The sequence below is a fragment of the Delphinapterus leucas genome, chromosome 17 (genome assembly GCF_059928025.1).
Source record: "Delphinapterus leucas isolate spDelLeu-1000000601 "Yukka" chromosome 17, BTC_Dleu_Yukka2, whole genome shotgun sequence".
NCBI classification, from domain to species: domain Eukaryota; kingdom Metazoa; phylum Chordata; class Mammalia; order Artiodactyla; family Monodontidae; genus Delphinapterus; species Delphinapterus leucas.
This window is the reverse complement of record NC_143145.1, coordinates 61,520,529-61,548,393: the sequence shown is the minus strand read 5'-3', so window position 1 is coordinate 61,548,393 and position 27,865 is coordinate 61,520,529. Positions and strand designations below refer to the sequence as shown.

At 37.7% G+C, this 27,865-nt stretch overlaps 1 protein-coding gene across 1 annotated transcript; it reads left to right on the top strand.

Annotated features, from left to right (window-relative positions):
* Positions 1–56: 56 nt before the first annotated feature.
* On the top strand, positions 57–27,865 carry CHMP4C (charged multivesicular body protein 4C). Its single transcript, XM_022554995.3, has 5 exons — positions 57–428; positions 20,475–20,652; positions 22,810–22,924; positions 25,906–26,071; positions 26,263–27,865. The coding sequence occupies exons 1-5, from the start codon at positions 59–61 to the stop codon at positions 26,325–26,327; spliced, it is 894 nt and encodes a 297-aa protein (XP_022410703.2). The 5' UTR covers positions 57–58; the 3' UTR covers positions 26,328–27,865.

Here is a 27,865-nt window from a genome sequence, read left to right as displayed (position 1 = left end):
CCGGTGCCCTCCCCGCCCCTGCCGCGCGACGGGGCGGGGCCCAGCCGGCGGCCAGGAAATGCCCAGGAGAGGGTGTCACCTGGGCAAGCCCGACGACGTGTTGATTCCCAGGATCGCCGCCTTCCCGGGTCTGGGCCTCCGAGACCCGAGCCCGATCGCGCTCACCTGTTCCCCAGGCGCGGCCCCGGGGAGCCCTGGGACGCTCCCGGGACCGCTCTCACCCTTCAACTCCACAACCATGAGCAAGTTGGGCAAGTTCTTTAAAGGGGGAGGCTCTTCCAAGAGCCGAGCTGCTCCCAGCTCCCAGGAAGCCCTGGCTCGACTTCGGGAGACAGAAGAGATGCTGAGCAAGAAACAAGAGTACCTGGAAAATCGAATCCAGAGAGAGCTCAGCCTGGCCAGGAAGCACGGCACGAAGAATAAACGAGGTAGGCTCGGGGTCTGGCCCCAGGCATGAACTCTCCCCCTCCTACCTCCAGCCGTTTCCTTGGGGACAGTCCGGTCTGGCCCACAGCACCTGTCCCCCAGGCCACCAGGTGTGCTCCCATGGCCTTTCTAGAAACTGGTAATGACCCCCCAGGGGCCCGGAGTTAGAGAGAGCTGAGCAAAGCACAATCCTAGAGGGCAAAATGTAAGGAGGCATCACATATCTCAGGAATCAAGATGAACAATATTTTTATGCAATATTTTAAAAACTCAAAGTTGATACAAAAGCATCCATAATGAACAAAATATCAATATTTAAAATAAAAACAGGATTGGTATTATTGATTCTTTTCTGTTGCAGCTGGCCCTTATGTGTTCTGCACAGCCCTTCTTTATTTCAAATTCGTTCTGAAATGTGATGTTTTGTTTATCGTGGATTTTTTTTGCATTAATTTTGAATTTCACAAATATTGCATTGAAATATTATTTATCTTGATTATTGCTTTTTTGGGTGCCCCCTTAAATTTTACTCCTGGCTTGTCTCACCCTGGTCCAGTCCTGCTGATTTCGATGCTAAATATCAACTTTTCTGCCGTGTGTTTGTATTTTGAATCGCACATTTTAACTTGCTTGTAAATCTCCATTGAAGTATATTCTAGTATGTTCTGGTTTCCCTTTTCCTCAGCTGTTGAAGACTTTAGTTGGCTGTTGTGCAGTTGAGCTATTATACCAAAAAAGTAATGTCGGAGAATTAAATATTAATTCTATCACTGGCTTTTGCCATGCGGAAAGGACTTTAAGTCAGTAATGATTCTTGGTGATCCCCTTGCACCTTGAACCTTTTGTTCTTTGCCAGAGTTAATTGGTTTCTTCAGTGTATGGCTCTCTCTATAGAGAATAGATCTAAACAACACCCGTGGCACATATAAAAACCCAGCAAGAAGTTGAAGTGATTTGCTCTTGTAACACAAGTTCAGTGACAGACCCAGAAATAGAAGTGGCAATTTAGGACTCTGCTCACCACCAAACCCTGAACTTGCATCCTCAAGTTGGGCTTCTCGAGTCGTAATGAAGCCTTGGGAAGATTTAGTTTGCCCTAAATGACCCTGCCATTGTTTAACACAGGAAAGGAATCATGTCTCCTGGAGTCGACCTTGAAAATCCTGCTCTTTCCATAAAAATGACATTTGCGCCCATTTACTACCAACAACAAAAAGGCCAAGTTTCATTTTCCTCTGCTCTTGCATGTAACTCTTGTCCACATTATAGGCTGTTTTAGAGTTAAGTGCTGGTTTCTATTTTTACTTCGTGTCTGAAATATTTTGGGATGTTATTAAATGGCAATTTCTACAGAGAGACTATGCCAATATGACTTGCTAAAAAGCCATTTGTTGTTCTGTTCCTGGGCCCTTCCTCTTCAGTTTGATGGGTACTCTGCCATTTGCTTAGAGTACCCATCAAGGTACTCTGTCAAAGATTTTTTTTGTGTTTTTTTTGATTTGTTATCCACTTGGATCTGTATGTAGCTTTACAGCGGTTGCTCAGTAAATACTGGCTTAAAAAAATCTGAAAAATGAAACGTCTGCTTCTATGAAGTGGTAGAAATATAGATTTGCTTTCAGAAGAAAAGAATGTAAAATAATATAACGTTCTTGAGTTGGCAATGCACTAAATAAAGTGTCTACAAGTAGACTTTATAAAGACACCAAAAAAAAATAAATAAAGACAACACTAATCAGGAACATCAATCTAACTTCCTTAAATCAGAGTAGCTAGAGATGTATCAAGTGCAAATAATCAATTGGTTTCAGAAAAGCTATTTCTTTTTCATCATTTATCCATGGGAACTTCATTGGAGTTAGCCCAAGCCTGATTCTACAGTGGCCCTGGAAGTAGGAAGAGTCTGGTTAGCATGAGGCCATCTGTAATCTAAACTATGGAAAGAATCCAATCACAGGCCATGCATTCGAAACACTGTCAATATCAGCATCTTCCAAATAAACCAAATAACTTCATATACGTATGGGTACTGTTTTCCGTTAGCCCCAAGAAATATTTTCACACACATAATAAGGTCAAATATACTTAGTGCTAAATGGGTCTTGTGCTACACAATGTCAGTGTCAGAATGGCCGTAATTTACCTGTTAATCAAAGTGACATCTGCATGTGCAGTTAGAGTTTTACTCCCAGAGGTGGTTAGTCAGCTAACATGCTGTCAAGAATACTGGCTGAGCAGCCAGCTAGTATCATATCAGAAAGGGCCGTACTCCCAGCCAGCACAAATTCTTCCATGCTCTAGTTCTCTGCAACAGAAGTTTCGACAGTTAGCATTCGCAGTGTCAAAAATGGATTTTATGGGTAAAATGAGTAACTCTTAAATTAGCATAATAAATGTTAGAAAGGGGATCTGACTGGTGAAATTGTGGGTATTCTAAACCTGTGGTTTGGCTGAGATAGTTTAGAGATACTTCCTTGCTCCCCACATAAGAACAGGCATTAAGAATGTACTAGGTGTATAACTAACAACGTGAGGATGGTACCCGGGGCTTGATCAAATCAGTGTAGTGTCCAGTCCTTGGTTCAGGTGGATGTCTGAACTCCCACAGAGCACAGCACCCTGCCAGGAAAGGTCGCTGTCTGTGTTCAGTGAGCCTTTCGTATAAGGTGTATTAGACTAAAAGGGCATAGAGCTGGGACTTCACTGAGCTCATAAACAGGTTGAGAAACTTTTTTTGCCTGCTTGGCCAATGTATGTTTGTTTAATAAGTGTATCCGCAGATCTGAGTCTGAAACTTGCTTTCATTGCAACTTGTAGCAAGGCTGTGCAGTGATAGCTAATTCTTACTTCAAACCTCTTTGGCAGTTACCATAATCTACCAAAAAGAGCCTGAATGGGCACCACCAAACTGGTTTTGCAACAGCCATGATATCAAGGCTCTGTTGATCTAAAAGAGGAACAATTGAAGCAAGATCTATAATTTGGTTAAAAACTTGAGAAGAGCAGACATTCTTTAGTGCAGTTTACTCAGATTACTATGACAGAACTCCTGCTTTATATAAGCTAGTAATCTGCTTTGTGGAAAAGCAGATTTTTTTATACGTCACTTAATTTTTTTTTCTATTTTTGCTGAGCACTATCATCTAGAGCAGTTTTCAGTCCTGACTGTATGTGAAAGTCACCTTGATGCCTGTGGGATCCTGCCCGCATAGATTCTAATCTAATTGGCTGGGGTGGGGTTTGGACATCAATATTTTTTAAAGGTGCCCCCAGGTGATTCTGCCCTGTAGCCAGGGTCAAGGATGAGAAAACTAAATCCATGGTAATGTTAGTGGGGTAGAAATACAAGGTCTCTTAGTCTTGAAGTGCTTCCTAACTCTTTTCATATCATGGCACCCATGGGCACCGATAATATTTGTATGTATCACTGGGATAACTAAGGACAAGCACAGCTCGAGGACTCTGGACACCCCAGGCTGGAGGCCTCAGGAGCTGAAGGTATCAACATTTTAGTACATTGCAACTCCCTCCTGCCACACTAGTTGGTGGAACACCTTAGAGGTCACTGTTCTAACCTCCCTTATGAGTTTTTTTTTTTTTTAATAAAATCATTAAGAGATGGTCACAGGGATTTGCTTAAGTGTAATATCCTTATTCAGTTTTCGTCAATGTGTAAATATCTGATAGAAAGTAATTTAGTGTTGTAGTCAAGAGCCTGGGCTTCAAAGCAGATAGCCCTGGGTTTGATTCCTGGCCCTGTCCTGACACTTAGAAACGGCGTGACTTTAGGCCATTTACTTGGCCTGAGTCTCAGTCTCTTCATCTGCATAATGGTGGTGATAAAGTTAATCCTCAAAGGTTTGATGATTAATGACATTACTGTGTCAAGCCCTCCGTTCAGCACTTTATATATATCACCCTTTGTGATAAAATAGCGTTTTTTTTTTTTTTTTTTAAAGCTGACATCAATTTCCTAGTAAGATCCACATACTGGCTCCAATCTGTCTTCTGGAATAACACGGAATAAATCTACTCCACCTGTCATGTGAAGACCTTTCACATAGTTGAGGACAGCAGTCACTTGCCTGAGTCTCCTGTTCTGCAACCCCACCTCTGTCACTTCCTCAGTTACCGCTTCCCGTGCTGAGGTTTGCTCACCAGGGCAGGTCAGTCAGAGAGTGAGTGCCCCTTGACATCTTCCCCCTCGGTACCGCTCTACTCTCTCCCCTCACTCTTGTGGTGGCCCTGTTGCTTACATTTTCCCAGGCAGAACAAGAAATCCAAATATGTAACTATGTGGAAAGGGGTGGATCCAGGCTGGAGTTATCACTAGGCCTCAGGCTGTTGGAAAGTGGACTTACAGAGGTGAGAGGTTGAGACAGAGAGGAAGTGAATTTGACCAAAATCCCTCCTCAGTTTCATTTCACAGGATTCCAGTGACAACTCGGAGCCGAGGTCACTCAACGTCTTTGCCAGGTGTCTGTTTGGTGAAATGAGACCTCAAGGCAGAGAGTCTTGTGTGCATAGCTGGCTCACTTTGAGCCCTGAGGTGTTTGGGGGCAAGGATGAATTTGTTTTCAGAGTCATGATGCAGTTTGGGGCTTCTTTGGAGTCAGGATGTGGGCACAGTCCCACTAGTTTAGCTCAATGCTGGAGTCTCTTTGGGCTTTTTATGATAGTTGTCACAGAGCTGAAGTCTGCAATCTCAGACACCGGAGACCAGAAGAAATTGGTAAAGAGAACCACATCGGTATCAGCTGGTTGAGTGCCAAACTAGTGAGGACAAAAGCATGGCTCAGGTAATAGGAGACAGGCACAGACTGCAGGACCCAGATGGAAGTTCCCCTGGGAGATATCACTTACCTGGCGACCTCTTTTCCTAATAGAATTTCTCAGAATGTGGGCCTCAGATCAGCCGCATCAGAAGCCCTGGAGGATGCTGGTTAAAGTGTATACTCAGAGGGACGCCCCTAAAAATTCTAATTTAGGGTTGAGTGTAGAGTTCAGAAACCTGAACTTTGAACAAATAACTCAATGATTCTGATGCAATTTGAGAACCTGTATGTATTATTTAATGGGCTGTTAAACTGGGAGGCACTATCTCTTCTCTCCTTTCTTCCTCCCCTGTTCTGTTCTCTTGTTTCTCCTCTCCTCTGGCATCACTCAGATACCCGGATGAGAAATAAACCTCCCGCTGTGTTAATTGTGAAGAAACACTCCCAGAGCCTCTGACAAGTCATCTCAGGCACCGGAATTAGTTTTCTTTAGGGAAGTGTATAGGGTACTGTGACTCCACAATCGTTGTGCAGGGTCCCAGAGTCCCCCAGTATTCAAATTACAACCAGGCATCACAATAGTGTTCTGTTTGCCTCTGATTATCCAATTGTTGTACCACACCCTGTGTATTCTGGGGCCAGGGAAAAGAATTTTATTCCTGGGGCATCCAATACCTGGATCTTATTCTCAGGTCAACTGCCCATTTCTCTTCTGGAAAAGACAGATCAATAGAAATGCGACCCTTCCTCAACCTCCACCCTCAACTTCCTCCCTCACCTCGGGAGCTCCCGTCAGGCTTTACCCCCTGGTTGGGGGGCACCTAAAATGTCTGGACCACTCCTGGGAGCCCTATTCACTTAAACTGTAATTTTAAAACTTCTCGCTTTCTTAATACCTCCCACACCCCTCTGAGCCCTGGCAAGGGTCTACAACTCGACTTGGAAAGAATTAAAAATCCCAGCCAGGTTTACCCTTCCCCCCCTTTTTAAAATCAATATTTTAAACTTGCATTCCGTGTTTTACATGTATTTCTATTCAATATCATCTTATTTTCAGTTGCCTTAAAATTAAGATTCTAAAATTCCAATTTCATTGGCTTATATATGAGCCATTTCTTTTGGTTGAATCAGTCACAAATTTATTCAGCTGCCTTTTTTGTTGTTGTCCAAGTATTAAAATGTATTGAATAAGACAGAACCAAGGACAGAAGCTCATGACACACCACTAGAGACTTCGTTCCAGGATCACCTCTGCATGATAGCAATGATGTTTCATGTAAGATTCAGCTAAGGCATGATTACCGGTTTGACACCTCAGCACTCAGTGAGTTTAGTTATTCATCTAGCTATGAATACACCTGACCTCTATCTCTACCCCACACCATCTTATTTCTCTAAGTTTTTTTCTCTTTTCCCCAACAATGCCTCAGTATACCTTGCGAATTACATTCCTAAAACCAAACTATATTCACACACCTCTGGTTCACAATGCTGGTTTATGAACTGGTAGTGTGTTAACTTCATCAGATTCACCTGGAAAGCTTTTTAAGCTGCCACAGCAGGAGATTCTGTTTCAAGAGATCTGGGATAAGGTTTAGAATTCTGGTACTCATAGCTTTCTGGGTGAATTTGGTATGTATAAAGTTAGAAGGCCAGTGGGTGGTCCATATTTTTTCTTTGGTCATCATCCAGTAACCCAAAGAAAAGAAGCCCATGAGATTAGTTTTTGAACTAAATTTTCACCTTGTGAACTCGTATTGGCTTCTAGTTACCACTGGCTTCTTTTCTACTTCCTCAGAAACTAGAGTATAGAGTGTATCTGTTCTAGAATCAGTCTTTCAAGTGTCTGTGGTACAAATTTTGACAGTTTGCTGACCTATCATATTGGGTTGGCCAAAAAGTTCATTCGGGCATGGAAAGACCTGAGCAAACTTTTTGGCCAACCCGTAGCTTCTTCTATGAGGGTAATTGGGACTGTTTCTTGTGTTATATAACTTTACACCTAGTTTATTTTTTTCCTTCATGAATTTGAAGCTATAGTATAAATATTGGAACGTTCATTTGTTATTATTCTTCATTTAAATTCCACAAAGCTGGAATAGAGCACCATATTTTGGGAAATATTTACATTCAGCAAAAATATAATTTTCCTTGATTTATGCTATTTTGTAGTTTACTTAATCAGCCACAATAAAATAGAATAAGGTAGAAAAGTTACTACTAATACCATGATTATGCCAAAATCATATGATTTATGCAGTTTCAAGAAACTACAACAGGAGATTACTGTGAACTGTCCTCAGATGTACTTAGTATTACTAGTATGTTTCTCAGTATTTAGGGCTACTTATTTCAGATCAGATTTTATTTTCAAGATAACAGAAAAAAAAAAAACTCAAAACACATAATACTCTAGCCTGTGCCTATAAGGCAAGACATCTGATTCTGAGTTTTAAAGTTTATGATGCTTTGCTTTGGGGGTCAGTTTTGGAAAGGGCATGAATAATCTATTTTGGTATTCAATTTTTGTAATACGCTTAAGTACACGTGAATCTATTTGTGCTCTTAAGGGACAAAATTATCACAATCACTTAAAATATATAGATAATATTGAGGTTTTATTTTTTAAAACTACACTCTCAATCCTTTGCTTTAGCAAACTACATCCAGAACTTATAGCATATACCAATAATTTTAGTTTCTCCTACTTTTTCTGACTATAATTTTATAGAAGTTCTAACACATACACAATTGCTCAAAAATTTGCAGAAGGTGAAGGATAAAAAAAACAAAACAAGAGTCTGGAATAAATATAAAGCAAATAATAAGCCATTTCCTGAGTACCTGACTTTCTTGTACCAGAGATTTTAATTACTTACCTCAAACAAGTGGTATTAATAGAGAATTACTTATTGGAAATATTTAGGACTTAGTACGAAGTTTATATGGTCATACTTTAAAGCAGTAAGAGCTCTTAAACCTGGACCAGTGGCTCTCTCAGCCCACTGCTAAGCCCTTTGCTCAAATATTTCTATCTTGCGGGAATTTCCAGTGAGAGAATGGGGAATAGCTAAAGCCCTGCCCATCATGTGCTCTGTGCAGCCTCCAACACCTCTTCTTAATCTGGCAGTCTAGTGACTTAAATACCAACAGTGTAATTGCTACCCTCAAACATAACAAACCCAAAAAGGCAAGCAAGGAGGAGTGGTGATTTTGAAAGTATAGGAAAGGAAAAGTTGATTATTCTCTGTTAAAATTTGGGAATCCTTGTATTAGAAGTTATTTAAAAACTTAAAATTGAATGTCAACCAGTGAGCTTAAATTAATAAAGTTTACACTTTTATATTTGGCTTACATATGAAGTTAGAGAAATAAAATTGTGTGACCAAACATTTTGGACATTTCATTCTCTATCTGAACATGAATTTTTAGTGAGCCTTTTTGGTTCTTTCACAGAGCGCTATATGCTGCACAGTCATAACGGGTGTGTCTTCTTTGCTGTAGCAGGAACATTGTTCAACAGGCCTTTCTCAATGAGCAGTGCTATTTATATTACCATTCTTTTTGTATATTTCATTCATGTAAAATGAAAGTCAGTGTAACCTTGGAGTTTGAACAAAGATATTATCCTAACTCAGAACTTCTACTGTGTTGACTGAAGCAAGAAAAAAAAGTTATGATTATGTTAAGCCAATTTACACATATTTCAAAGATCATATACACAAGAACCTATGTTTTATCATCTTTTGAGCAGTTTGACAACTTTTATTCATGTAAACTATATTTATGTAAACTATTATATTTGTTGAGTGTTTTTCTCTCACTTACATTTGAAAAACTAAAGAATAGTACATAGAGTTCATCACCAATGTCAAAGTAAACCTTTCTTCAAGAATTTAAGTTAGTAATAGTCACCTTGCTTTGAGGATAAGAATTATGTATTCCTCCAGACTTTTTTTTTTTGTATTCCTCCAGATTTGTTGGTCATAGGATCTCTGGGGAATAATCATAGAATCATAAGCAGTGGGAGCTAATGGGGGCTCTAGGGGTAAAATTTGTTGGTTCTCAGGAGCACCTACAAGCCGTGGGCACAGTAGTTGGAACTATTGGTGCATCATATGAACAAGGAATACTTATTTACAAGTAGGAAATAGAACCATATTACACACACACACACACACATATACACATAACACATATATCCATATATAGATACATATACACACATGCACATACAAACACATGCATATACACATATTCGCATATACAGACATACAAAAAGGTACACACACAGCATACAAAATTATATCCATAGATACCTATGTCTACCCTGTAGAATGAAGCATAATCAGCTGTTTTCTGAGTTTTTCTATTTAATATTTGCTGGTTTCATGTTCATACTTTTTCCTCTATATTCTAGGCAATAGCAGGCCCATAAAGGTTACCAATTTGTCAGGTTACTAATAATACTAGTAGCAAGTAGAAAACTTATTCATTCAATTGGTTATACATCCTGCCTGGTCACTTAACTGGGTCTTTACAAAGAATGTCAAGTAGATTTTAATTAATACATTGGTATAGTGTTCCAATAACAAGCTAATTTTACTTGCCTGGAAATTGACCTTGGAAGCAATTAATTATGAAAAATAGGAATTTCGGTAGATATTTAAAATGAGCCTTTTTTACAGAGTGAAGTAAGTCAGAAAGAGAAAAACAAATATCGTATATTAACGCATATATGTGGAATCTAGAATAATGGTATAGATGATCTTATTTGCAAAACAGAAATAGAGACACAGACATAGAGAACAAACGTATGGATACTGAGGGGGAAATCGGGGTGGGTGGGATGAAATGGGAGATTGGGATTGACATATACACACTGCTATGTGTAAAATAGATAACTAATGAGAACCTACTGTATAGCACAGGGAACTCTACTCAGTGCTCTGTGGTGACTTAAATGGGAAGAAAATCCAAAAAAGGGGGGATATACGTACATGTATGGATGATTCACTTTGCTGTACAGCAGAAATTGACATAGCAGTCTAAAGCAACTATACTCCAATAAAATTTTTTTTTAATTTTAAAAAAGGAAAAAATAAATAAAATGAGTCTTTTATGCAAGCATTCCTTCCTTTTTTGGCAACTCAAGCCTAATAGCACTTTTAGGTCATGACCTTCCCCTCTCAGATTTATCTCCTCTATTAATCTCTTGGGTGACATCCTGGCAGTAAGAACTGCCTTATCTCCAAAAGTAAGTGTGAGCTTTTTAGGATGCGGAGAAGAACATCATTTCTGTTGGACAATAACTTCCATTTCCCTTGTCTCTTTCTATCTTTCTGCAGATGGCTAAGGCCACCTCTTTGTAATCCTTTACACTTCATAATATTAATCAATCACTCTTTTTTTTTTTTAACACAAAATTCAGTACAACATTACTGGCTTGCTTCCAGCAATATTCCTCTTCCAAATGCCCTTTCCTCAGAATATCTCTCATTCCTTTTTTATTGTTTTCTCAAGCATATGCTTTGCCATTGTATAATCCACTACATCATTTATGTGGTCTAACCTTCTTTTAGCTTGCTATTTACCCTTTTTAATGACATTTTATATTGGCCAGACCTCTGAAAGTGTGATCTTACTTATAAGTTCCAGCTAGTGTGGCAAACTGGTGTGATTTGCTCCCGTTTCTCAGCCAGAAACTTTACATCATTTAGTAAAGAGATTTGCAGCAGGGGAGAGGGTCAGGGGCTAGAAGTAATGTGTTTCATCATTCATGCTTCTTACTGGGCAGTGTGGTTTGAGCATCTGTGTAGACAGTCACCCTGGCTTCATTACCTTCCCTGTGAGGTCTTCCCTTACCCTCCAGAGAGAGTGTAGTGTGTACATTCCTCTGTGTATCCACTGTGCCTTGTACATGTCTCTTATTATTTTCCTCAATGTCTCCTATGCTACTTGAAGTGAAGGATGTACCTTATACAAGTTGGTATCCATGGAGACAGCTACTGTAAGATGGTAGGTGCTTAATAAATGCTTGTTGAATGATGAATAAGTGATTGAATGCCCATTTTATATTTTGCCTCCTCTGAGATTGTAGCCTTATTTCTTTGCCCCTGCAGTGCCAAGCATGTGGTGGATCTCCGGTGCATACCTGTGGAGTGACTGAAATTAATGGATGAAGGATATTTTTTTAAAAATGACAAAGCCTGGGGAAAATTCATAATGGGTAGGCCCTGGACAAATAAATGAATGTTAGAATTTTCTAATATTTCCCCAGCTGTTTCCAATCTAAACTGTGACTTTGAACAGAAACATTTTGTTTTTATTCCATTTATGGAATGCTCATGGTGATGCTTACTCAGATTGTGTTTTTCGAGAACTATAATGAGTTGCCATAAATAGAACTATTGTTTAATGAAGTGAGTTGTATGTGAGTAAGAACGGGGCTTATGTTGAAGTTTCTCAAATAAAACAACACGATTATGAGACTTCCCAGTTAAAAGCAAAAGAAGACATAACCAATTGTGAGTGGCATGTCACTTAACCACTCTCTGGGATTAAGTCTTCCAAGCTTCATCTTTTTAGGCCTTCTCTAGAAATCACCCGTTCCTGGGAGAGAGTAGAGCTGTTGTAATTCAGTTTCATATTTCACAGATAGGTTTGTTTGTAGTCACTAGATATGATGGCTCCTAAAATGTTCTTCCTTTTTTGCCAACTAATAGATGAACAATGGCACGGATTTATACACCTAGAACAAGCAAAGAATAACAGATTGACCTTTCCAATCAAGATGCCCTCTACATTATCTAAGCAATGAAACTGCAACTCTTTTCTGCTATTTGAAGTTATTTTTCATAGATGACTGAAAGCCTTCCTCCTCTGGCAATGTGATAAAGTTTCAGAGGGCTAGCTGAATTTTGGTTCAAGTGGGTAATTCTTACATTTCAGTCCCAGTTCTCAATGGGCTGTATAGTAAGGGCTCTTCGTGTATCCCTTGGCAGCAGTACATACCGGACATTGTTCTGCAGCTCTGTCGCTGAAGGAACATCACTGTTATACAAAGAGACAAAACCCCTGCAAGTTTCTCCCCCACAGAGGAATACAGTAGATTCCTTTGTTTTAGAAAGAATGTTTTCCAGGTTTCAACAGCTGCCTAAAAGCACATGTAGGAGCTTGGCAGATTGAATTGCACATCCTACATAGGTTAAATTACACGCCTCGAAAAGTGTCCTTCTTTGCTAAATCAGGAGTGATGCTTTATTTGCAACATTTGTCGAATGTCTTTGAAAAAAATACAACTGTTTCTTTCCTAAATTGGTTATTAGAAAACAAAGTTAAAGCCTGTCCATCTCATGGTGGGCGCATGGCATCATCATTTCACATGAGAAACAGCTCACAGGGATACTCCTCACATACACCTCTTGACTCTTTGGAACAGAAGCGTCCGGTCTTAGTGTTTGGGAGAAACATACTGTGCCAGATAGAAGCCACAAGAAGTGTCAGGTGTCCTGGGGCCAGATCCAGCCATACAGAAATCATCTGTTTTGCTCACATAAGTTTCTTTTGAAAAATGTAGCTCAGCTTTTAAATTTGAAGGATTTGGGATGCAAATCCAGATCCCTTGCTTCTTTTGATCGTGTGGAAGCCTGGGCGTGCAGTCTGCATGGCAGTCAAGGACTGGAACCCAGTGGTGTTACTTCCATAGATCAGGCTTAATCTCTCCTGGTCTCTGGAGTTCCCACTTCTTCCTGTTGTCTCTTTCATACTGGAGCCACTGTCCATGGCCATTTATCGTCACTCTTGCACTATTTTTTATTGTTATAATAGAGAAATATTCCTCTATCTCTTTCTTACAGGTGAGAAAACAAAGAAGACCTTTCCCCTTAACCTCTCGCTCTCTCTTTCACGTTCTTTTTTTTTTTTTTTAACATCTTTATTGGAGCATAATTGCTTTACAATTGTGTGTTAGTTTCTGCTCCATAACAAAGTGAATCAGTTATACATATACATATGTTCCCATATCTCTTCCCTCTTGCGCCTCCCTCCCTCCCACCCTCCCTATCCCACCCCTTTAGGTGGTCACAAAGCACCGAGCTGATCTCCCTGTGCTATGCGGCTGCTTCCCACTAGCTATCTATTTTATGTTTGGTAGTGTATATATGTCCATGCCACTCTCTCGCTTTGTCCCAGCTTACCCTTCCCCCTCCCCATATCTTCAAGTCCATTCTCTAGTAGGTCTGTGTCTTTATTCCCATCTGAGCCCTAGGTTCTTCATGACATTTTTTTCCCCTTAAATTCCATATATATGTGTTAGCATACGGTATTTGTTTTTCTCTTTCTGACTTACTTCACTCTGTATGACAGACTCTAGGTCCATCCACCTCACTACAAATAACTCAATCTCGTTTCTTTTTATGGCTGAGTAATATTCCATTGTATATATGTGCCACATCTTCTTCATCCATTCATCTGTTGATGGACACTTAGGTTGCTTCCATGTCCTGGCTATTGTAAATAGAGCTGCAATGAACATTGTGGTACATGACTCTTTTAGAATTATGGTTTTCTCAGGGTATATGCCCAGCAGTGGGATTGCTGGGTCATATGGTAGTTCTATTTTTAGTTTCTTAAGGAACCTCCATACTGTTCTCCATAGTGGCTGTATCAATTTACATTCCCACCAGCAGTGCAAGAGTGTTCCCTTTTCTCCACACCCTCTCCCGCATTTATTGTTTGTAGATTTTTTGATGATGGCCATTCTGACTGGTGTGAGATGATATCTCATCGTAGTTTTGATTTGCAGTTCTCTAATGATTAATGATGTTGAGCATTCTTTCATGTGTTTGTTGACAGTCTGTACATCTTCTTTGGAGAAATGTCTATTTAGGTCTTCTGCCCATTTTTGGATTGGGTTGTTTGTTTTTTTGATATTGAGCTGCATGAGCTGCTTGTAAAGATGCTACCAGAAAACTACTAGAGCTAATCAATGAATTTGGTAAAGTAGCAGAATACAAAATTAATGCACAGAAATCTCTGGCATTCCTATACACTAATGATGAAAAATCTGAAAGTGAAATTAAGAAAACACTCCCATTTACCATTGCAACAAAAAGAATAAAATATCTAGGAATAAACCTACCTAAGGAGACAAAAGACCTGTATGCAGAAAATTATAAGACACTGATGAAAGAAATTAAAGATGATACAAATAGATGGAGAGATATACCATGTCCTTGGATTGGAAGAATCAACATTGTGAAAATGACTCTACTACCCAAAGCAATGTACAGATTTAATGCAATCCCTATCAAACTACCACTGGCATTTTTCACAGAATGAGAACAAAAGATTTCACAATTTGTATGGAAACACAAAAGACCCTGAATAGCCAAAGCAATCTTGAGAATGAAAAACGGAGCTGGAGGAATCAGGCTCCCTGGCTTCAGACTATACTACAAAGCTACAGTAATCAAGACAGTATGGTACTGGCACAAAAACAGAAATATAGATCAACAGAACAGGATAGAAAGCCCAGAGATAAACCCACGCACATATGGTCACCTTATCTTTGATAAAGGAGGCAAGAATATACAGTGGAGAGAAGGCAGCCTCTTCAATAAGTGGTGCTGGGAAAACTGGACAGGTACATGTAAAAGTATGAAATTAGAACACTCCCTAACACCATACACAAAAATAAACTCAAAATGGATTAAAGACCTAAATGTAAGGCCAGATACTATCAAACTCTTAGAGGAAAACATAGGCAGAACACTCTATGAGATAAATCACAGTAAGATCCTTTTTGACCCACCTCCTAGAGAAATGGCAATAAAAACAAAAATAAACAAATGGGACCTAATGAAACTTCAAAGCTTGAGCACAGCAAAGGAAACCATAAACAAGACCAAAAGACAACCCTCAGAATGGGAGAAAATATTTTCAAATGAAGCAACTGACAAAGGATTAATCTCCAAAATTTACAAGCAGCTCCTTCACTTACTTTCATTACCTGCTTCCTCCTTCAGAGTTTAGGTGTCTGATTCAGGCCAATGGGTAGTTTGCGGTATGGAGATTATAGTTTAAGTTGAGATCTCACATCTTGGTGAATTTTTAAATTTCTCCCAACTGTTTTTAAGGGCAGAAACCATATGTTAATATAGGCATTCAAAATTGTGTCCAAACCAGAACTTGTTATTATTATGTCAGCTGCACCATGTGGCTTGTGGGATCTTAGTTCCCCGACCAGGGATTGAACCTGGGCCCTTGGCAGTGAGAGCACAGAGTCCTAACCACTAGACTGCCAGGGAACTCCAGAACTTATTGTTATTAATAAAAAATATTGACAAGGTTGGGCATTATATCATGTGGCTCCCAAAATATAGTTCTGAAATCTTGCGAAGAAGATGATGGTAATGATGAAGGTTTCTAATATTTAGTAATTACTCACTATGTGCCAGGCTAATTTCTTTACATATGTTATTTCATTTAACCTTTAACAACCACATGAGTTATATTCACATTTTCCAATTAGCAGCTATGTAAGGCCATGTAGCAGTGGGTAGATGGAGCCTAGATTTGAAAGGAAACCTGACTCCAGGGTACAATGTTCTATTGTTATCTTCTAGGTGTTATTTTTATTGTTATAATTATTTTTCAACTGAGGGAGCATCATTTAAGGAGAGTTAAGGTCACATTCCAAGGTTATTACACACAGTTTTTAATTGGTAGAGGTAAGATTAAAATGCAATGCTAGTGATTCCAAAGCCCCATCTTTTATACCAAATTGTATTTTTCAATTTACAAAGAGTAATCTAAAACTAATTGTTACTAGGAAGCGTGGCATATTTTTTTAATGAAAAGTTTTAAAAATTCTCAAAAACAAAAAAAGAAAATACTTTTGGGTCAATGGGTATAGTTAGGTTCCAAATAAGTACGGACACTGAACCAGCCTGACAAGATAGGAAAGAGATGGACTTTGAACCTTCCACCTCTGGGTATGTTGGGTGGGGATGTGTATTTGGAGTTTAGCTTCTTAGGATACTCTGCTGTATAGTATTATGTATTGTACCATAGAAATGCAGAGCTGTTTTGTAATATTATGTTCCTGTTATGGTGAGTTAGGGTGAAAAAACAGGTAACTTGTTGCTCGGAGGTCTCAGAAATAAGATATGCAATCTCATTAATGAATGACTGTTATATAAATCACTATTATTAATAGAAATAATATCTAGTTGCTCAGTCTCTACTGTGTACAGGTACTTTATAAGGTGGTTTCCATAAATTATCACTAGTTTTTAGAACAATCACCCTGACTCTTGGGGATTATGTCCTCATTTCTAGAACAGCAAACTGAAGCTCAGAGAAGGAAAATGACTTATCCAAGAAGGAAAGTGACTTATCCAAGAGTATACATCTATTAAGTCATGGAAGAAAATTTCACACTCTGACTTTGAAGGCCATACTCTTTCCGTTATACCGTGCTGTCATGGTGCACAAAATTATCAAATTTATTCATTTAGTATTCATTCATCTTATCTTCTCTAAAATGGACCAATAATAGTATTTACTCTTGTAGTTTTTTTGTGAGAGTTAATGATATAAATCACATAATGCACATAAAACACTTAACACCAGTTTGGCATCTAGCAAATGCTCAGTAAACATTGGTTTTTATTATGCACAGTATTTTGTTGGCCATGTGCCAGGAACTGGGAAAACAGACAGATAGGATTCTGTATCTTTCCACAAAGGGCTTATAATTAGTGTAGGGGAGATGGATTAGAATACATTTTACAAAAATTATAATCCAGTGTAATAAATGTCATAGTGGGTGTGGATCTACAGGCAGAGTGATAGCACAGAAGGTCAGCTGGCCATATTCCTGCATTCAGGAGAAAACCCTCACACAGCTCTGGTCACTCACGTGAAGAGCTTCTCCACAGTGATATTGTATGATATTGTAGAAAGGCCTTTGTGCCAGTTGTTTTTTTTATTTTTTATTTTTTTTTAGTTCTTTCCTAAAGGACAGATTAAATAAATAAATAAAAGCTGTTCTTTAAATTAAGTGTTAGTGCTATTCAGCAAGGACAGGAATTGTGGTGTTGTACCTGGGGAGGGAAGTAGAGCAGAACCGAGTTGACCCTGGACCTTCACAGTGGGCAGAAAGGGGCGGGGAAAGAAAGTTACCACTCATGAGGGAAATATAGAAAAGTGATCCACACCTAAAAAGCCTTTCTTTGGCAACTGTAAGAATCCCCAGCCTGTCTGCTTCCTCCTCCCTACCCTTGGAAGGAAGCCTGCCTGTTGGCATGCCCCACGCGCTTCTGTAGAGCTCTGGGCAGCCTTCTCTTTCAAGAGAGAGACCTCATGGAGAAACACTCTTATGTAACTACGATTTCAACAGTTAGTTACACTGTTAAACTACAGTGTTCCCTGGCTTATTTTCTTACTATTACTTTTTGTATCCTATATTGTCCTTTCTTGGATTTTTAAAAAAAATTTTACTGGAGTAAAAGTATTTTTTTTGGAAACAGTGCATAGATATAAATTCTCTAAATGCCTGTAGGTCTAAAAATGACTTCATTTTGTTTCAGACTTAAATAATAGTTTGGATTTTTACAGAATTCTAGCTTCAAAACATTTCAAAAAGTTTAAGACACTATTCCATTGCTGTTGGATAGCCAGTATTTCAAACGTTTGATAATAATATCAGTCTCATTCCTTTGTAGATAATCTCTTTGCTTGTTTCTCCTCTGGAAACATTTAAGATTTTCTTTTTTTACCTTGGAGTTACAAAATTTCACTAGTATAGGTCTAAGCATGTGCCTTTTATTTTTTGCTTTTCCCATCTAAGTGTTCAGTGAGTATTTTTATTCTGAAGAATAGTCTTCCTTCAGCTTGGGGAAACCGTATTCTTTAATTTTTTTATTACTTCTTTCCCCACCGTTGTTTCTATTTTCTTCTGAAATTGTTATTTATTCTTGTATTATTATCCACACTCCCCCTGAAACATTCTTTCTCTTTTGAAATCCTTGTAAGACGGATGTTGGATTCCTTGGCTCTGTCCTCCAATATATTAACTTCTCTCTCTTTTCATTCTATGTTCTGGTAGAATTCCTTAACTTTATATTCCAGGTCACTAATTTAGTCATCAGTTATATTTATTCTACTCTCTAACATTTTTATTTATTTTTTTAGTTATGTTTTTAATTTCTAAGAATTTTTCTTGTTTTCTAGTTGCTCGTCTTTATGAAAGCCCATTCTTGTCTTATAACACAATAGCCTCTTGATCTCCTTGAAGATACTAATACAAGTTTTGTATACAAGTTCTGTATATTCTATTTCCTACATTATCTCTCTTCTCTTGGGTTCATGACAATATAGGATACAAGAAGCAATAGTAAGAAAATAAGCCAGCAAGCTCTGTTGGTTAGTGTAAATAACTGTTGAAATTGTATCTATGAAACTTACTGCACTTAAGAAATGTTTCCTTAAATGTTGAAAGAATAATTAAAAAAACTGGTAATCATCTGGAACTAATAAAAGTTAGATTATTTCAATCAAATACTGTGGGGTTTGGGGTGATAAGACAATCTTGCTTGGGGACAATACATTTTATAGATACTGATTAATTATAGATTCTGATTTATTTTCAACATGGATAGAAAACTTAAGTTTAATTATATGTGTATATTTTAAATACAAGGGTATCCATTAGAATAATTTAGTATATAAAACTATCCCACAATTAAAGGGGGATAAAATGGACAAATGAAAATTGATCAATCTATATAAAGACAAGAAAGCAAAAAGAAAATAAAAATCGTAACAAACAGAAAACACAATAAATATGATAGTAAAAAGACCATACTAGATGACATATCAGTTATTACAATAAATGAGAATAACTTAAAAACTTACATTAAAAGTTGGAGGCTAGCTGAGTGGTTAAAAATAATAACACACATTAAACACTCAATGCTATCTGTAATAGGCAGTATCAAAAGAGAGCAAATTAAAAATAATTTTGAAATTGAGGTCCACGTAAAATTATTACAGGCAAATTGTAATAAAAAGAAAGCTGAAAGATTAATTTTATATTAAACATTAATATTAATATACAAAATATAAATTTTAATAGATAAATATTAACTTTATATTAAATATTAATTTAATAGAAAACAAAATGGAATTTGAGGCAAAGGTTAAATGGAGATCAACTAATATTGATTCATAGATCATTAATAAAATCCAGCAGGAAAGTATAATGGCTAGAAGTCTTCATGCACCAAACAAAAAGCATTGGAATAAATATACTGAATCTGTTGGAAGAACAAGAAGAAATTGACCAAAACCATTAGAAAAGAGTCTTCCCTCAGAAATCTCTGTTGCAATAACTTACATGGTTCACTCTGAAACCATAAAAATATTTGCGTTGTCAATTCCATTTAATTATCTTCATATTAGCATCCTGCTGCTGCTGTTTTCTTGCATTCTCACTAAATGCCTTATCAAAACTCACATTTTAGGGCCTATTTTTCGGGGTGCCTTCCAAGGTGCCATAGTCAACTCTCTTAGTGTTGTGATTTTTGAAAGAAGCACGTAAGATTTTGCTAAGTGTTAATGGGAGGGTATTTGGATAACATTTCTCTGAAGGCACCGGTCTTTTCCCTCACCAGTATGCCATCTAATCCTTGAGAATGACTCTACAGTGTTGATTTTATGGACACTTATGATTAGATGTAACCTTACTGATCATAGTCACTTCAGACCAAGACAAGCTTGGCATCCTAGGCTTTGGACTGTCACTCACTGACTACCTTCAAGCAAGTCATATAACTTCTCTGGGTCTCAATTAACTTGCCTTTGAAATAAGAAAATAGGGCTAGAATAGATAGTTCTTAAAATTCTTTCTTTTTCTAAAGTTTTATTTTTCTTATTACGTGATATTTACTTCTATTTTATCTATTCTTTTTCTAAAATCCAATATTAACAGAAACACTTCTGTGGTATATTTTATAGACTATGAAATTTTGACTTTTCATCTTCTGACACTTGGCAGATCTTTGGAAGAATAACAAAATGTTTAAGGAAGCAGTAGTTGGTACAAGCAACTGAAAGGATAGATGCTACCCTTTAGATTTTTTATTTGGTATCCTCTTTGGTTTCAACAATACTGATTCCATGGTTGGTGCTGAGTAAACAGCTCAGCAAGTGTCTTGAGTGAGTGATTGGCTCTCTCCTTATAAATGTGGCTTTTCCCTTATTTAGCTGCATTACAGGCACTAAAGAGAAAGAAGAGGTTTGAGAAGCAGCTCACTCAGATTGATGGCACACTTTCCACCATTGAGTTCCAGAGAGAAGCCTTGGAAAACTCACACACCAACACGGAAGTGTTAAGGAACATGGGCATTGCAGCAAAAGCCATGAAAGCAGTTCATGAAAACATGTGAGTGACTTTAGTCTCCCTCTGAGCCATAAATTCCCTCAGTGCTTTGGAAGTATATGATGATCTGCACAGGAATGGGCTTACTCATTTGAGACTATTTGACATGTTGGAATGGAATGTTCCTTCAGAGAAAGAGCAGAAGTAATATTGGCAAAAGAAAAAAAAGACCATGAAAAAATAAAGGACATTCGTTTTGCCCTTAACGTTTCCCAGTAGCCTCACTATTGTTTGACACTCCACCTGCAAATATTTTCATTCTATAATTTTTAAAAGACTTAAATGTTAATATCTGTGAAGGTGTTAGAACTATACAATAGTGGTTGTCAGATTTTGGGGGGACTCAAAAATCACTACTAATGAGAACACAGATGCCCAAGCTCCTTCAAGAAAAGGATTGGGCCTTTTTGTTTTTAACCAAGCTCCCAGGTGATTCTGATACTAAGCAATGTTTGAGAACCATTGACATACAATAGTAGATAAAAGCATGGATTTGGGGTCAGATTTTCTGGATTATAATCCCAGATCCTGCTGACTGTCCTTGGGCAAATTACTTTGCCTCTCCCTGAGTCAGTTTCCTTATCAGTAAATTAGAAATAATAATAGTACTTACCTCATGTGGTTATTGTGAAATTCAATGAGATACAGGATATACTGCACTTAGGAGTTCCTGGCACAAAGTAAGCGCTCAGTAATCTATATTCATAGTGGCAGTGGGGCTAACAATTAGCTTTATATTCACACTGAGAATCAATGTCTGGGACCTAATCCTTTTCCAAAGTTAAATATCATAGTGAAGTTTGGACCAAAGGCATGCAAGGGCAAAGAGTGACTGAGGGATGTAGAGAAGCTTCCATGGATGGGAAAAGATGGGAGAGAGAGAGGCTGGAGTCATTGAAGACATCTTTGCTAACATTTTCTTACCTTGATAATCAATTGACAATCAGCCATTATTTCAACAGCCTCTGAGAGATCATTCAATTCATTATCAGAGTCACAGTCCTATATTGTTGCTGTAAGCTGTGTGCTAAAATGTATTACAAAATCATAGTTTTTCTCTCCGGATAGTTTAGCAGCATCATCTCTGGGTGTTCCTTTTGAGAAAAATTCACTCCCAGGCCCAAATTTTAGCTGTACCTTTCTCATATGATTTTTAAATAAATAATCCTTGTATATTTGTTATAAATATAAGAATTAGAAATAAGGGGTGATAGGAGAATGGCAAAGTATTCTTTTTGATTACTACATGAAATTATGTCAGAATACTCAGCTTTTCCCATGTATAGAGTATGGAAAACTTGTAAAAGATTTATTCCACTGGGAATCAAAATTTCAGTGTTAATTGCTTAATAATGAGGAAAATTGTCACTTCTCTGGTATCCAATCAGTTTGGCCTAGCTTCAGAGTTGGAGGAATGATTCAGAGACAAGGTACTGGAGAGGCAGCTCAGATGCTGGCATTCGGACACTGGCAGCTTCAGTGGGTGGTTGGAGGCCAGTGGGACTTGGGTGCTAGAAACTGTCTTGAAAGCAGCTGTCCGTCCTGGGCCTGTGATTCCTTTGCTGAAGTTGCTAATTCTTCTGAGGGCTTCATAGGCCTAATCCTGCTCTCATTGGTAATGTCTCAGACCATCAGCAGCTATGGGAAAGTTCTCAGGGAGCCAGGACCTCAGACGTACTAGGCAGTCTAGAAAATAGATCTCTAGTTCCAGAGTTCACCTTCTGGTGATAGCAGCTGCTGAGAGCTTCCCGAGTTTATCTTCATCACAGTGGTCCTTGGCGGCCCATGGTACCACTTCCTGCAGAGTTAATACATAGCAGCTTATATTTAAATTTTACATATGCCCTACCAGACAAAATTTCAAAATGGGTCTACACATATGGTTAGTTATCAAATAATTTGCCCTCTAGTGACTCCCAAATGTAATGGCTATCAATTTAATTTAATTTACATAAGTTAAGATATATGTACATATACAGAATTATTAATTTTTTTGAAATGCAATTCTTAAAGTTGGTAAGTCTTATCAACCAGAATGTTTACTATCCTACTGAAATAACTAAGAGTTTATATTAAATTGACTCATTTTTCTAATTTATATCTAAATTCATAATTTTAAAGTCAAATTCTAAACTATTTCAATAAAATATTATTTCCCAGGGATCTGAACAAAATAGATGATTTGATGCAAGAGATCGCAGAGCAACAGGATGTTGCCCAAGAAATCTCAGAAGCGTTTTCTCAACGAGTTGGATTTGACGATAACTTTGATGAGGTGGGTGACCCTATGTAAAGAATGGAGTATGGTGGCCGCTAAAAAAGACAGCTTCCCATCATATGGAGCAAGCAGGTTTCCTTACACGTTTCCTTAAATATCATTAAAGCATAAATTTCTTAGAAAAGTACCTGTCTTAAGAGGGAAATGAAGTGTTGGTAGCTCTGATTTAAAGGAAAGATTAATGTAGTTTGGCAAATAGCCCCCTAATTAAGTTTTCAGCTATTAAGGAAAAGCAGCATGTGATTATGTAAAGTTAGTGACTTTTAATGGTTGAAGCCTAAAACCCCATTATGAAAAATTGAGTGCTCGCACATCTGGGCAAAACAAAGCAGACTGTGTCACTCTGCAAGAAACAGATCATGCTCATGTTAAATTAGAGGTTAGGCTGCCTCTGTTCATTACTTAGGCTATGAAACAAAATAAATGTGGAGTGACATTATTAACACACACATTCCATTGAGATTAGTCAGTCCAATAATACAGGCTATAATTATAATGGTGATGTCTGCACTGTGAATTTCAATTGTTCTACTCAAAGTACACACAAATTTTGAAACATTTCCAATTCTCAGATTACCATGGCAAAGAATCTGACTTCCTACGTTCATGTAGTGTTAAAAATGGTACATCTAATAAGTAAGATGTAGTTCCACAGAATCCTTGAAAGTGAGAACTGGGTGTCAACAGCTTTTTATTTCTAGTTTTGTTTTATTTTATTTTATCTTTCTCCATTCTACTTTTTTTTTAAATTGAAGTATAGTTGATTTACAATGTTGTGTTAGTTTCAGGTGTACAGAAACGTGATTCAGTTATACATACACATATATCTTTTTTTTTTCAGATTCTTTTCTCTCATAGGTTATTACAAAATATTGAGTGCTGTCCCCTGTGCTATACAGTAGGTCCTTTTTGGTTGTCTGTTTCATATACAGTAGTGTGTATATGTTAATCCCAAACTCCTAATTTATCCCTCGCTCCCCACTACTTTCCCATTTGGTAACCATAAATTTGTTTTCTATTTGTTGTCTGTTCGTCTGTTTCTTCAATAGCTTTTTAAAATAGTATAGACCAGGGGTTGGAAAAATGTGGCTTTCAGGACAAATCCTCCTGAAGTTCTGTTTTTGTGTGGCCTGTTGAACAAGATGGTTTTTATATGTTTAAGGGATTGCAGAAAACAACAGCAGCAGTGACAATAGCAACAAAAAAGGCTACGAGACAGAGACCATATGCGGTCTGCAAAGCCAAAAATACTGCTGTCTGGTCCTTTCCAGAGAAAGTTTGCCTATCCCTGGTTAGACTAACAAGCACCTAATGAGTGCACTATGACACGGTGGAAAGAGCTCTGGGCTCATTAGGACCTCTGGGTTCTGCCATTTATTACTAAACTTTGTGTAAGTCCCTTTACTTTTCTGACCCTTAGTTTTCTTATTTATAAAATGAAAATGACCGGATCCCTAGACTATCTCTAAAGTTTCTTAAATTCTAAAATTCTTTTATCGATGAATAAATAAGTGTATGATACCTGAAGTTTGAAAATGATGGAGATAATTATTCTGTCACCACATATTTGCTAAAGAAAATATCAATATCTTTTCAGTGCTGTTGGTAACCATCAAGCACTATTGGCAATTCTGGGCATACATTCAGTGTAGGATAGTGTGTTCTGCTACTACTACATTTGCTATATTTGTTCTTAATTGTTTTGTGAGCAGAAATAGGGTATCAGAGTATTCATGCTGAAGGTACATTATTCATTCAGCCTGTGGAGCATCATAAAGCCCACAGCTACACTGACTACACTATTTCACATGGCCTCATGCTATACATTTTCATGTTTATTTCCTTTTCATGAGGTAGATATAATGGTGGTCAGACAGTCATTCAGCTTACTGTATGTCTGACACATGGTGACTTGATTGAATGCTGTGGTTGGCTTAAGGATCTCCACTCTTGGCCCATAGTATTGTTACTCTCATTTTAATATAGAATAATTATTTGTTTCTGTGCCTTTCTCCTACATTCAATATGCTCCTTAAATGTAGGGACTGTTGTTTGGACTTTGTCTCCCCAGCCCTGAGTTCAGCCAGGAGTGAGCTCTCAGTAAATTTGTTCTATGATGAATAAATGAAGAAATCTCCTTGGTCGAATATAAGAGTGTCTTAGGTCATTGCTAATAATGACAACCTCAGAATTCTAATGATGACAAATTTAGTTTTGACTCCCAACTTTTCTCAGGGGGGTTGGACTCAACCTGAGGACACTTGGAGCCAGTTAGACATGAACTATTCATCTCAAGTCATCTCATATCTGTCATAAGGTGACTTTTACCCTTAAAGCCTCAAACTAGACTTGCCTCTCTAAGGTTCTTGAGACAAAGAACAGTTTAGGATTAAACCAGACTCTGGGGCTATTGCTAAAAGAAAGAAATACAGTATACCTACCTTGAGTTGAAGCTTTCTTAACTAAGACATAGAGCATGATATTTACTAGTTTTGGTAATTTGACAAAGGAACAATAATATCTTTGATTCTTTTTACTTTTGGTATGTTATGGTTTTGCTATACCTGTTGTTTTATTTCAGTAGCATTAGCCCAAATGAAAATATTTATTTCCTCTAGTTAAAGTCTCACAGATTCTTAATTCTTAACAGTAGAAAATAAAAGATACATTGGAAAAATGACAGGCAAGGTGTAAATTTCCTAGAAACTGTGGAGGTTATATATTCAGCAAGCACAAATTACTTGAAAAACTGTTGACTGAAGTATTATAAGATTAACTACAACAAATTTGCACAGCCCCAAATATTCATATTTTAATTATTGCTCAGTGTTGCAAAACAGACTTAGTCTTAAAATAAATATTCCATTTCACTGGGTTCTCACATATCAATTGGGTAGCAGATGTTCTTGTTATTATGTTGGAGGAAACCCACTTCTTGAAACATTAACTCCCTAATTCTTTCTTTTTCCTCTGTTCAGGATGAGCTGATGGCAGAACTTGAGGAACTGGAGCAGGAAGAATTAAATAAGAAGATGGCAAATATCCGACTTCCAAATGTGCCTTCCTCCTCCCTCCCAGCACAGCCAGACAGAGTACCAGGTCGCATGTCTAGCACATCCTCCTCTGCACATCGATCCCGAGCAGGTCTGCTCCCCACCTCAACCACCTGTGGTCAAATAATTACCTGAAATAATAGCCAGGCCTATGTCTTTTAGCACTTATTTTTCATTGCATAAAATATACCTTTTAATACATAATTCATACCTGTTTTCTGTGCTGAAAGTACGAATGTCACCAATTACTAATTTTTATCCATTTTTGTTTGTTTGTTTCAGCATCTTCCAGGAGGCCAGAAGAAGAGGATGATGATATCAAGCAATTGGCAGCTTGGGCTACTTAAAACAGAATTTTTGGACACTGAAATTAATGAGCTGTACATAAGACACAAAAAATGTTTTTGCCAAATATAGAAGTTAACAAAGATTCTGTTTTATATTTATACTGGATGAATAATTGTCTTTTAAGCCTCATAAGTAAAAGTTAAAAAAGGAGTCATGTGTAGATTTAGGATCCGGGATGGAATGGGACTTCCTGGTAGCATTTTGGAGGATCTCTCCATACTGATGGGAGGGGGCATTCTACCTTGTTCACTATTATATTATTTCCAGTCCTGGCACGTAGTTGGTACTCTCTATATATTTGTTGAAAGAAAACTGAATTCTATGAACATATAAAACGTATAACAGTTTATAAGCAACTTAAGAGTGATATGTTTAGGAAAGATGGGGAAAATAACTTTCTTTCCTATGAGAATGTAAGTTTGCTGTGCTGTATCCATGTTGTAGCCCAGGGTGAATGTATAAGAAATGTATCTCTTATAGGAGACATGTTTGTAGAGAAGTCTTGTGTGAGTCTATACATAAATAGTTTCACTTGAGTTTAAAATCTTAAAGGAGTTTTAATTGACATTTATTATGCCAATTAAGCTTGGAATGGGACAATGGATGCATTTCCCAAAATGACTGGAAGCACTAACAGCTTACACTGCTGAGCGAGAATCTCCTGGGTGTAATTTAGTCACTTAGGGGGCTACATTAACATTCCCAGTCCATTATGATGCTGTTATGGCTTCAGCGTGCTAAATGTGTGAATATTCATTCTTTTCTGTTTTGTGCTCTCTTGTACATTTATTTATACTTTACATCATATTCCTTGTAAATACATAAAAATATAGGAAGGAAATTAAAAGTGTATCTTGAATAAAGTTTTGACCATAATGATTTTTAAGTGAAAGTACAACATTATGTATTGTCCATAATGGTTCATGCACCATAAAATGACAAACGTCATTATAGAAAATGATCTAGTAATTCCCCACATTTGCTTAGGGAATACAAGGTCCAATGGGATGGAAAGAACACTAGACCTGGAGGTAGGAGTTCTGGATTCCATCTCCTGCTCTGACACTAACACAGTACAACTAGGTAAGTCATAAACTCTTGTGTCTTGCCTTTGTGTCTTCACTGGGAAACCTAAGGGTTGGACTCGATGATGTCTAATGGTTCCATCTTGCCACAGGCATTTTGCACATGCTGTTTTTTCTTAGCAGTCTTCCCACCCTCCACAACACAGATACCACATCTTACTTATCCCTTAAATCTTAGAGTGTCCTTTGTTTTGGTAAACTTTTCCTGATTGCACAGACTAAATCAAGTCTCCCTGTTATATGCTTTTGTAGCACTCTGCTTTCTCTCCTGTCATCTATCATGGTTTATGTTGCATATTTACTTGAACAGTCACTTTATTATTCCTCTTCCCTGCTGGGCTGTGGTAATTTGAGGTCATGGACTGTATCTTTTCCAGTTCAATCCCACTGTGTATCTCTGCACAGTCCCTCACATACAGTTGGCATTTAATAAAGATTTGTTATATGAATGA